Raw genomic sequence first — 13180 nt, forward strand, 5'->3', positions numbered from 1 at the left:
CAAAGCTTACCAAGTAAGTAAAGTAAAATCTAAATAAGTAAAGTAAAATCTGCATGCGAACTCTGCCATTATGATAACTACAACTCTACAATTGTCTTATTCATGTTGGCAAAAAGTTAGAGGTGTTACGGGCTTTGCAGGTAAATCGGATGTCCTTCCACCAAATCGGGTTGTCCTTTTACCAAAGGTTATCTGGTGGAGACTGCTCTGAGCAATAAGGCCGCCTTTGTATACAATTATTTTAAGTTTATTTGTTTTGTCTTGATTATTTCATGTTTTTTGTGCAATAAAGTTTTCTATCTATCTAGCGCGATGATATAATGATTCTAAGGATACCCCACTCATCCACAGAGGTTATAATAGAGAAAGAAATTCACATGTATACATAGATAGGTATATTACCTACCTATACCTACATAATTATTATATGAACCCTGAAACATTCCTTTTTTGAGCGCGGTCGTATAAAAATTTGCTTATTTGACTATCAAAGAAGAGCAGAGTATGGAGCATTCCGCTATTGAATTTCGTTCTTCAAAGACTAGGTATTTAGGTAGGTACCTACCTACCTATTGTAGTTAGGGGTGGAGGCGGATGTGAAAGCTGTTTATCATGTCAACGCAATACTCTCCAAAGCACCTTGGCTGATCCCTATCGGAAAAAGATAAATATGTCGGAATGTATACAATATTCCTTACAAAATACTTTCGATTCTTCACAGTATACCTACTTAGTAGGCATTGGAAGTTTTTTCTCTATATACATCTTATTTTTTATCCGACTACGGTAAAGCCAAAAAGAAGATGATTTTAACAGTCTATGTATGTGTATATGCATGTATGTAGGTTTGTATTTATGTGAGTTCCACCGTAGCACCCAAACTGCTCAGCCGATTTTGATGATTGAGGTGTCAATCAATTATTCGTTAATAATTGGACAACTAGGCTACATTAAATATGAAAAAAAAATCGATTTATAGTACGCAAGAGGTCGAGATGGAAATCGGTGTATGAGGCGGGGGGAAGGCCCGCACACCCGCACGTCACCCGCGTTATCCTGCACGCGGGCGCTGTGCGGGGCGTCCCCGCCCCGATTGCCATCTCGACCTGTCGTGTCTTTACATACACATAGAGACCATTAGCCAGGGAGCTCGGAATTAACTTAGCAGTCATCTGTGTCAGAGTCAACTGTCGTTGTCGTTAGCTCAAAGCAAACCGTTTTGAGAGCAAAATAAATTCCGTTTGCGAGGTCGTCTATTATCCGAACCCTTCCCAAGACAGTCTGTCGTACTCACAAGCATTTTACAAAATAGGTATAAATTAATGCAACACAATACCTACTGCCTAAGGTTCCGTCAAAAGGAAAAAAGGAACCCTTATAGGATCACGTGTGAAAATGTGTTAATGATCAAGTAATTAGTTTATTAAATTACATCATAGATGGCACTGACCATAATTAACTTGCAGCTGAGTGTTGCACATAAAAGTGTTATAATATATTATTGTGTATACGGGACCCTCCGTGCGCGAGTCCGACCTCGCACTTGACCTATTTTTTTATAACGTCGAACTTTAGTCTGACGGAATAACAGATTGCCTAGAAAGTAAATAAATGGACGACCTTTTATTTAAAATCCATTATCCACGCTTCGTACATTCAGTAAAGTCTACAAAAAGATTTTGGCAAACAGCCTGAAAATCTGTCTTCGCAAAACAAGTTTCAACTTTTTTATTCACTAGTGACCAGCCGCGGCTTTGCTTGTTGGAAAATGGAAGTATAAATCCTCCTTATCTCATGGGAATTTCAAACTATCCAGCCTTTACTGTGCAAAATTTCTAGATCCTAAGGTTGTGGCTGAGCCTTGATGAGTCAATCAGCGAGTGAGATGCACGTCACCGCAAGTGATTTCACCCTCACCACCGGTGTGCCTGCTGCACTTCGACGGCCCGTTGTGCCAGATCCTCCGACGCACATGCAAGCTGTGGAATCAACTGTGTGTGTGTGCGGTGTTCCCACTAGATTACATCATGGGGTTATGCAAGGGGCGGACCAACAAATTCCTGAACGGCCGGCAACGCATCGGCGCTACCTCTGCACTCTGGTGCTGCAAATGTTCATGGGCGGCGGTAATCACTTAACATCAGGTGACCCGCTTGCTCGTTTACTCGCTATTTTTCATTTAAAAAAAATGTCCTCTTTTCAGTTTAGCTTCATCAATTGCTCTCCAAGAGTTGAAGGAAACGAAAAGGTAAATTCTGTCTTCCCAAATCACATACACCTAATTACTGACTTGGGTCATCATTGCCTAACTAATGCGATAGACTGATATGTGTTGTCGTAACTAGACCAAACGTCCCTTAATATAGATAACATATTATACAACTACTAGTATATATTGTTACCAATTTAGCATCCGGCTAGAATAATAATTTGCGTCGATCAATAAAGGCAACAGCTGGTCTGGAAAAGTATTTATTGCGTCCACGCGTTGTTCCGATTACAAACTGCTTCTAACTAACTTATGGGCCGGCCCGAAGCCCTAAGTGTAACTTATAAACTAACTAAACTTGAATTTTGGCTAACAAGACATGAGTGTTGAGCTATACCTATGTAGATACATCTAGTGTTATTAGTCAGTTTTGAGGATCGTGGCTTATTCGAGATAGCACTTCCTTCCACCATGTTGGCGCCATTTCTTTCTGTTGCAGGTATATTGGAAGGCATTGTGGCATATTATTGTAAATTGAACACTTGAAAAGAGCAACCGCCGAGTTTCTTGCTGGTCCTTCTCGGTAGGAACGACATAGATTATTTTGACGATTCAAAAGTACTTGTAAAAGTTTATTTGAATAAAAATATATTCTATTCGATTCTATTCTATTCTATATACTAAGTCGTTACATTGCCTACAATTGACGCCTGCCAGTTTAGGTAAAGCCTCGAGGTTTCGTTTCATAAGTTTCATATCTGTTGATTACTACAATTATAAGGTTCACTTTAAGTTGGGACTATTTCAATAAAATGCGGGTGTCTTCTTTACGACTAGTTTTCTTATCAGGTAAAATATTATACTTTCGCGACAATGTCATGTAAATACGTTAAACTTGTAGATAGGCTTAAATAATAACATAAGATAAATAATATTATGTATCGTAATATTATAACTAATTAATCCTATAAGTGGCATCAATATGGGAATCAGAAATTGTCTTGGTCGTGAACTGTGACAGGCATCTGGCAAATCCGCATCAAAGAAGAAGACAAGAACGTGGGGTTGTTTTGGGGCGGTGTTCAGAGGTCCTCCTCTTGCATGAGGCTCTGGGGAGTCTTCTCGCACACGAAGGTCCCCCTCTCGTGGCACCACACGTCGTCGAGGCGTCCGTTGCGGAACATGCCGCCGCAGTACTCTCCAGGCCTCGCGTTGTCGGGTTGCCCTTCCGCCCACAGGTTGAAACCAGCCTCGACGAGTGACGTGCCTAAAACAAGAGTTGACAAAAAAATTTAAAAGTCGTCGTCATAACATTTCAATTTTTCTCTGTTTCATAATCTAGCTGATTCATATGGGCCATAAAACACACTGCCCAGCGAAATTCAGCTCATCCAGCTACCTTTACCTTACCATACCTAGAAGAGTCTATAAAAGTCAGTATGGAAAGAATAATCTTTTGTGAAATTATGTCCAAAACAGGAGAGCATGGATTCATGCTGTAGTTTTTATGAAAAGTGAGATAATTTGCATCCCGAGGAAGGGCATTGGTTACTTTTGAACTCAAACAATCAAAGAGTTCCCATGGGATTTTTAAAAATCAAAAAACCATTGGATGAAGTTGTGGGTAAGAACTTGGTACACAGATAGTTTGAATCCTGGAGACATCCTGGAAAAATTTGAAGAGCAAGGGATTTTTAAAACCTGAATCTACGCTGAAGAAGTCACGGGCATCACCTAGATTCTAGACAGAGTTCGGGAGAAACTGAATGTCATAGAAGTCAAGGAATGGTAAGAGAGTATTCAGAAGTTCAAAGTTTTTAGCCATGTCTATAGGCTTCACTCCAGGCTGCGGGGGTGCTTCGTTCGTTGCGCTGTGGTAGCTATTTAGTGTTAAAGAAAAGAGGGTAGGTTACCGTGAATAGTAGTCCAAACACCGCGTTCACCCCAATCATGGAATCCAACGTGCATGATGTCTCGCATGATTCCAGGAATGGCAGAGATGATGGACTTGGCAGGCGTCTTCTCGAACAGCTCTTTGAGGAAATTGGCTTCTGTCTCGCTGTTCACAACCGCCAGGTGAGCTCCTTCGGCGGCGCAGGTCATGTACGCCCGGGTCCAATTCCGCGGGACCCGGTGGAACTTGTAGCAGCTACCGGTTCTCGGGTCTAAGCTGTATTCTGAAAAGAAAATGCAATATCATTTAACTGTAGTTAGGATTGTTTGTTAGGTTAGAAGTAAGAAAAAAGTCAGAACGCGATCCAAAAAATCTCGCATCATCTTCTCTTTTGTGAAGCTTGTTAGGTGCCTTTTCACAATAATATATTGGGACAGGTTTTCTTGGGCAAATAGTAGGTGGTAGATGCATTTGACGATTCAAAAGTACGTAGCTACCTACTTGTAAAAGTTTATTTGAATTAAAAATATCTCTATACTATCCAAAATTTCCGCAATTCAACGAGTGAATTTTATTCAGCTCTGACGAGTTTAAACTAGTCGAGCATATTCCGTTAATCGCTTGATTTTTAACCAGTTATCGTAGTTCTAAAAAGTTGCTACCTTGATCGAAGGTCCCGCATCCATTAAGCACCATGTTCTTGGTCTTCTTCCTGAAGCACATGTAGGGGTGAACTTGGTTGCAGCGGATGTCGGCAATGGTGCCGTTGCCGACCATCAGGATGCAATCCTCGTCATTGTCCTTATTGTCTGGCTCTGCTGGCATCCAGTCCACTTGCATCCTGGATAATGGGACACCTAAAAAACAAGTTTTATTTTTCGGTGATCAAGACGCCTACAAATCCGTAGTTGGCCAGATTATTTTGTAATTTTTGGCTTTGATTTGAGAATTTGTTCAGATGTAGGCTTCAAGACCTCGCTTCGCTCTATCAACTATGAATTAGTCCTTTAGGTTCTTATATGAAGTGAAACTATCTAAGTTCTATCGCCTTTATAATGGGGAGTGTTCTGAAGAGACGTTTGATGTCATTCCACCTTCCTTTTTCTACAACCGCGTCGCATGCCACTGTAAGCAATTGCACCCTCACCACCTGGGTGCCTGGTGCACTTCGACCGCCCGTTGTGCTAGATCCTATTTGCCACCCACATGCAAACTGTGGAGTCAACTCTCTTCGGCGGTGTTCAACTAGATTACAAAATAGGGTTATTCAAGGGGACCTGCTTGTTCTTCATCGCGTTAATCGTCACCAGTTTATGTATGTATGTGATGAGTGCAAACCTTCGACGGAAAAGAAGTCCCCTTTAGAGAGGGTGGCGTGGATCCCCGTGTGGACGCCGCTCCAGGGGACCTGCTTGCTCTTCATCACATTCCTCATCGCCAGGTTCATGTAGATGTTCTCGGGAGACGCCAGAACTGCCCCTATATGATGAGAAACAAGATTTTAGGATTTATCACGTCCACGTCATGAGGAAATTCCAACTACCGTTTAAGTTCAAAGATGAATGACCTCATCTACTTTTCCTATAGGATTATAAGCTTATCAAAACGTAGGTATGTTATTATCCCTAGGACCGCACTTTTAAACCAACTTCAAAAAAACCGGTCAGGTGTGAGCCGTACTCTAGTAGACGAAGGATTCCGTACCATCGTAAAAGATATACCACTATGTACTTTTAATTCTTTTTTAATTTCCATGGCTGGCATTTTGAAATTATTATTATTTTTCACTATAGTGGCACCATTGGCACTGTGGGAAAATTTCAACCCTCTACCTATTTACGATTCATAAGTTACAGCCCGCTGACAGACAGACGGACTGACAGCAGATGCTTAGTAATAGTAGGTCTGTGATAGGTTAAAAACACTCATGGAAGCTTTGTTCTTTGTCCACATGAAACTTCATGAAAACTATATCTCAGGTTCTACACATAGTAGGAAGTTCAAAATAAAATCCTTATTTACTTTACCTTCAAGTTGGCATCTTTGCCAGGCGTCACCGTCGTGCCAGGTGGCCTGGTTGTTAGCTTACCTTCGAGCTGGCATCGTAGCCAGGCGTCATGCCAGGTGGCCGGTATGCGGTGCAGTTTGAACCACCCGTTTACTTCAGAGACATACGAATAATCGTATCTGTACTGTTTGCATTCTGAAAATTTGAAATATTAGCTACCACAGCTAAGTGGGCGATGAAGAGAGCCTTATATTGTTCATAATTCAGTTATTTTACATATTTATTTCATGTCAGCTAACTTGTGGCTCTTTTACCTATAGATCTAAGTCAGGAGTCAGGACACTTTCACTGGCTTGAAAAGCAAATTCTACTGAGAAAAGTCAGCAAGAAACCCAAAGATTTCGCTGAGAAAAACCTTCTTATTTTCTTTTCCTATCGAATTGGAAAACTGCTCAGTTCCTACTGAAATTGGAAAAGGAAAGGTTCTGCTTTTTGAAAGAAAATGCTTTTGGGAAGAGAAAATCAGGATGAACGTTTTCTCTCTGTGTACTCTTTTGAAAACGCAAAATGTAAAATGAGACTCCAGTCTAAGTATTGCAGTAGGTAAGTATAGCTATGTGATCAAATCAGAAATCAAGACATCCGTAAAAGACCCAAACTAACACAGCTCAATCTATACTACGAGTATATACTAGTATTATAAAGAGGTAAAGTTTGTAAGTTTGCTTGTAGGGGGTAATCTCTGGAACCACTGAACCGATATAGAAAATTCTTTCACCAGTAGAAAGCTACATTACTGCTGAGTAACATAAGCTATATTTTATTTTCGAAAAAAAAAAGAGGCCCCTACGAAAATTGTAATAAGCTACCAGGGCGGGTCTTTTAGTTGTAAAGCTAAAACTACGAACACGTAGCTCGGAGGATCGAAGGGCATTTCAATCCCAAAGTGGGACCCAAATAGATCCATTAAAAAACCAAATATAAGTGCGGTAATGGATTTTGTAATGTTTTTACTGAAAATATTAGATCAGCGAGAAGCGTAGCATAAATAAAATATTGAGAAGAAAAATAAGTACTACTTAAATATGTTGTGGATAAAATAGCAATTTTGTCGCTAGGGAATACGATTTTCAGACAACCCTTTCAAGTAAAAACAAAATACTTAGGTAGAAAAGTATTTTAAGGTAAAGGCTCTATAACGCAAAAAAATATTAATTCAATAAAAATAGGAAGTTCCTAAAAACAAAAATTGGCCAAGTGCGAGTCGGATTTGCACACATACACAGTCGATTTTTATTCGCCAACACATGGGAATGCTAAGGCCCGGTATCCACCAAAGCGGAGATAGGTATAGAGTTAATCTCTTGTCTGCACGTCTTCTTTGCCGGTATAGGGTGACCTAGCTGTCAGACAATTTAGAAATTGCTGGCAATTTCTAATTTGACTGTGTGTTAATGTTAAATTGCCGGCAATTTTGAGCGCCCATCAACTTTTTATAACTTAAAAAACGTATCTATTGTAAAACTCACCTATTGTATAGATTAAAGCAGCAAAAACACACCAATAATATAACAATCTGATCATTATAAATGATAATGTACAATTTACTTTTTATTATTAAAACACGAGGTTGCTGGAGTACCAACAGAACTAAATTGTCTTATGAGTAAATAGTATTACCTATGTCCTATATGTTATAAGTACCTACTTATGAATGAGGAAAATAATATTGTGATATCTAGGTGCTTACTTATGGGATTTTTTGCCATCGGGATTACTCACGTGCTAAACTAATGGTCAGTTTTACACAGTTCGAATTGACGTTATCGATAGGTAATCTTCTTCCAGACCTTATCCCATGCTACGTGGTGTCGGCACAACATGTCTTCTTCTTCCACTCTCTTCTGTCATCCATCATCGTATCATCTACCCCTTTTATACGCATATCTTCTTCCACGCAATCCATCCACCTTTTCTTTGGTCGTCCTCTTCTCTTTTTTCCTTCCACATGCATGTTTAACATTCTTCTAGTGATATGAGTTTCTTCCCTACGCATTACATGCCCATACCATGCCAGCCTATAATTACCCTTCATCTTTTCTACGACTATTGCTACTTTCAAACTTCACCTTATTATATTCATTCCTTATCTTATCCATTCTTGTGACACCACACATCCATCTCAACATTCGCATTTCGGTCGCATGTACTCGTCTTTCATCCGTCCCTTTTACCGCCCAACATTCTGAACTGTTTAGAATAATCATGATGGTTCAAATCTTGCACAAGCGCACTGCTGCTGGTTTGAGGTATGGCACCAGGTAGTTCCAACTGAGCGAATCTTTTTGGTAAGGTCCGTAAGCAAAAGGAGGGAGAGGAGGGAGGTATCTTGTCTGTTTCTAAATATTACATCTTTTAGCCGCTCTACATTTTAGGTTTCCTATGATATAAACAAACATACATAATTTTATTAAAAAAATACTTACTTATTTATTTGAGATATTTTAAATACAATAACAATGACTTAATTCCAAAAATTACTCAGTTATTTGTGGTTAGTCCTGTTTTCCTCCTTTTATTATTCCCATAAATAATACTTAGGTATTATATCTACCTACTTACAAAAATATTACAGTTTTAAAATTATAACTAATATTCCTTCGGCTAGTAAGTAGGTCTAACTAATAATAAATATAATTATTCACTTCTTCGATTCTTTGAAGGCGCTTGCTTAAATCTTATCTTATAAAACAGAGAAATCAGAGAGACTTAACAGATAAGGGGTTTACGCGATAGATAGAGAGGCGTTCATTAAATTTTATGCCGCAGCACAGTACAAACTGAATTGCATTTATTTTAAAGAGCTTGGCGGTGTAACAAGAATGCGCCTTTTCTACACTCTAGCTAGCATCTAGATTCTACACTCTACCAGAGTCTATGACACTCCGCTGGCGTTTGAACTTGGAAGACAAATAAGATTTCCGCGGCAGTGGCGCCCGCGGCGGTGATCGCAAACTTCGTTTCCCGCGCTCGCTAATATTATAGGAAATTGGCGGTATCGCCGGGAACCACATTCCCGCTGCGCTAAAGACCTGGGCAACCGGCGCCATCAGCGAGGTCTCTTACAGGGATTCGCGGGGTGGTGCACCATACGCGGCGCGTTTAGCGTCACAGGGTGCACTGCGCTTTTTCTACGGGAAATGTAGTATGGGTTTACTCTTCTATTCCATTTCTCCGCTTAGACTTCATTAATCACTTACCACCAGGTGAAATTAAAATCTAGGGCTTACTTGTAGTTATATGGAAAAAAAACTGTGTGCGACCTACGAGTACAAGGCGTGCACAATGCGAGTTCATTGTCGGCTTCTCTGACCGGCTTGCGTTTGGAACAGTTTTAGGTTCAATTTTAAAATGAAGTACCTAAATAATTTACTACACTATTTAAGAAAAATGTTAAACACTATTCTAGCGACTTTTGTAGTAAATTGTCAACTATATGCCATTTCTTGTATTACGAGTCGCGTTAGATTCGTTGCCGTCACGCGTTGCATCTGGCTAAGCCTTAATTTTGTGAACAGATTTAATTATGGACCCAATTTACTTGAACAAACTTAGTTTCGATGGCGGTCGTGTCTTGAGATAGTGTACAGAGTATATGACAATAAGTAAGTAGATATTCTCTCTTCTTCCCTTCTCTAGAACCCATGAGATTTCAAAGGAATTTGATACAGAGATAGCTTGCATAGCTACATAAGACATAATTAGACTACTAGGTATATGGACATAGGCTACTTTTTGTCTCGAAAAATCAAAAGCTAGGTATATGTGGATTAAGTCGCTGGCATCGTCTGATAGGTACATATAGTACTTACGTATAAGTTCTTAAAACTATATTGAATTTATATATTTCATGTAGCATAGCATGTGCACTTATATGTCAAGACTCTACCACCTGTTCGGAAAGAAGTTCTACTGAGAAGAGCAGCAAGAAAATAAGCAGTTGGTAGTAGTTATTCTATCTCTACTTCCGGCATCAGTTTTCCTTTCCACTTTTAATATGGGTAGTTCAAGTCAAGAGTGAATAGGCAACTTCTAAGCAAACGCGCTCCATCTTAGGCTGCATCTTCACTTGCTAGCAGGTCTGATTGCAGCCAAGCGCTAGTCTATAAATTAAAAAAAAACCTTCGCTCCTGTTTGTTACTAAGATGATAAAGTTGTTAAAAGAATCTAATTTAACTATTGAATGTTGCACTAAGTAATCATTAACACTAGTTAATTATCTAGGCGTATTTTTTATGGGAAAACGTTTTATTTGCTTTTTATTGTGATTACAGAATCTAATTTGTCAAAGCCACTGTAGATAAAGAAAGTAACAGGTCTATAAAACCTGTAAAAGTATATTTATGTTCGTTTTATTTAAATTACGATAGTTATGACCACAGAATTTAAAATAGGTGTAGAACGAGAGCATAGTAGTTAAGACGTCCTCAAAACCAAAAAAAAAACAGAGAAAAATTGAATATGTTGTACCTATCTTTGGTGAATAAATATTTTTTAAATTTTTTTTCCTATTCGGGAGGTCGGGGGTCCGTTCCCAGGCACGCACCTCTAACTTTTCGGAATCATGTGTGTTTTAAGCAATCAAAATATCGCTTGCTTTAATGGTGAAGGTAAACATCTTGCGAAAATCCACATGCCTGAGAGTTCTTCATGCTCTCGGCGATGGGTGGGTTGGCCAATTCGCATTTGGCCAACGTGGTGGCCAGCTAAATAAAAGCCGATTCACACCAAGCACGTACACGTGACACGAATCCGTAGACATAACTGCACGCATTTCGTCTGTACGCGAACGTTCACGCCACGCAAGCGGTATGCCATGTCTCATACAGTTCCATACATTATAACCATAATTACAACGCACACAATGGTACGCGCTACGTCTACGCTTACGCGACGCATAACCGGCCTGTGTGGCCGGCGCTTAAACCCTTCTCATTTTGACAGAAGACGCTAACTCAGGGCCAGTGATGAATTGAATATTATGATGATGATGGAATATGAATATTGAATATACCCATGTATTACTTACTTAAGATTTAGTACCTAACATTCGGAATTTCGGTCTCTCTCTCTCTTCTCTCTCATCATTCTCTCTTTTCAAGTATTGGCAATAATTCCGAGCACGTATTCAATGGATTCCTTCAGATAAACCAAATATTATGTGTGCGTAATAATCACGCTGACGAAGTCACGACCAAAAGCTAGTTTATTATTCCTAGTGAATCCATACTAATATTATAAATGCGAAAGTGTGTCTGTCTGTCTGTCTATCTGCTACATTTTCACGGCCCAACCGCTGAACCGATTTTAATGTTTGGTACATACTTGGGGTACAACCTGGGGAAGGACATAGGCTACTTTTTATCCTGGAAAATCGAAGAGTTCCTACAGGATTTAAAAAAAAACCGAAATCCACGCGGGCGAAGCTGCGGGCATCCTCTAATTTATAATAAATCCCTACTAATATTATAAATGCGAAAGTGTGTCTGTCTGTCTGATCTATCAACGCATAGCTCTAGTAACTACTTGACGAATGGGGTTAAAATTGGCATACAGATACTAGATGGTTATTGTGACAGATATCCGCTAAGAAAGGATTTTTGAAAATTCAACAACTCGGGGGTAAAATAGGGGTTTGAAAGTGTAGTTCATGCGAACGAAGTCGCGGGCGTAAGCTAGTTGCAATATATGGAGCGTAGTAAGCTATCATATTTGTAAGGCGCTGGGCTGAAATCCTTTCAACGACACAAATAAGGCTGAAATAGGATCCTCTTCATGGAAGGGCGTAATCCCCCTTCCCTCCCCACAGATACAATTTCAGTTTTCCTGGAAATAACATATTTCCTGGAGGGCGTTGTAGAGGCAATATGCCGGCGGCTGGAATTTTTATATCGCTTTAATCATATTATTAAGCTCTTTCGCTGGTGCGTCGTAATTCTCATTGCTAAAGGTCGTGATCCATTTTGCTAATTAATCACATAATAATAGGTATTATTGGAATAAATTGTGCATTCAATAGCGAGTAGGTAAATACTTAAAAAACCGGCCAAGTGCGAGTCAGTCTCGCGCACTAAGGGTTCTGTACTCTTTCCTACATTTTGAACGATAAATCAAAAACCATTATACATAAAAATAAATAAATATCTGTTTTAGAATGTACAGGTAAAGCCCTTTCATATGATACCCCACTTGGTATAGTTATCTTACTTTGAAAATTGAAACACATTTCAATTTTTTTTAAATGATGTACCTAACCACAAATTCGCCGTTTTCAGATTTATTCCTGTACTTGTGCTACAAGACCTACCTATCTACCAAATTTGATGAGGTCAACGGGAAGTTATAGGTTTCTTGACAGACGGACGGACGGACGGATGGACGAACGGACGGACGGACGGACGGACAGACAGACAGACAGACAGACAACAAAGTGATCCTATAAGGGTTCCGTTTTTCCTTTTGAGGTACGGAACCCTAAAAAAGTAAAACGTACTTTTGACATGACAGTTGACCATATAGTTAGACCATATAATGACGCGTGAGAAGTCATTACGAATGCAATACGGCACTGTAAGTACTAGAGTTCTGTGTGTGTGTGTTTATGTGTGAGTGTGTATGCGAGCGTACATGCGTGCAAGTGTGTGTAGGTGTGAATATGTTAACATACGAGTACATTTGTTTGAATATACATCACATACACCAATTCCGGCATAATCCCCAAACTATTTGACCGAAACCTGTGTTCTTATTTTACACATCTGCAATCATGTCATGTCACACGACCACCAAAAGCCTAATTGGCAATAGAATAACATTATTATGGCAACAAATTGTCGAATAGCATTATTAAAATGATCACTCATGTGAATTAGCCGCCAGCCCAGCCGCACGCATCATTCACACAGCTCACGTCGACGCTTGCATTCGGAGTGGAATGCAATTCTATAACGAGAACAAAGCCACATGGGAGTCATCTATCGTCCATAAATCATGTATGAAAATCGTTAAT

At 39.6% G+C, this 13180-nt stretch overlaps 1 protein-coding gene across 2 annotated transcripts; it reads right to left on the minus strand.

Moving 5' to 3' along the window:
- Positions 1 to 3134: 3134 nt before the first annotated feature.
- On the minus strand, positions 3135 to 7763 carry LOC123871558 (hepatic lectin-like). Of its 2 annotated transcripts, none has more exons than XM_045915429.1 (6): positions 7641 to 7763; positions 6193 to 6306; positions 5442 to 5582; positions 4766 to 4960; positions 4123 to 4386; positions 3135 to 3476 (listed from the first exon to the last, which is right to left on the minus strand). In XM_045915429.1, the coding sequence occupies exons 1-6, from the start codon at positions 7693 to 7695 to the stop codon at positions 3292 to 3294; spliced, it is 954 nt and encodes a 317-aa protein (XP_045771385.1). In that variant the 5' UTR covers positions 7696 to 7763; the 3' UTR covers positions 3135 to 3291. The 2 variants fall into 2 exon arrangements, with proteins under 2 accessions (XP_045771385.1, XP_045771386.1); XM_045915430.1 differs by lacking the exon at positions 7641 to 7763 and adding an exon at positions 6426 to 6665.
- Positions 7764 to 13180: the final 5417 nt, after the last annotated feature.

Source organism: Maniola jurtina, chromosome 14 (genome assembly GCF_905333055.1).
Source record: "Maniola jurtina chromosome 14, ilManJurt1.1, whole genome shotgun sequence".
NCBI lineage: Eukaryota > Metazoa > Arthropoda > Insecta > Lepidoptera > Nymphalidae > Maniola > Maniola jurtina.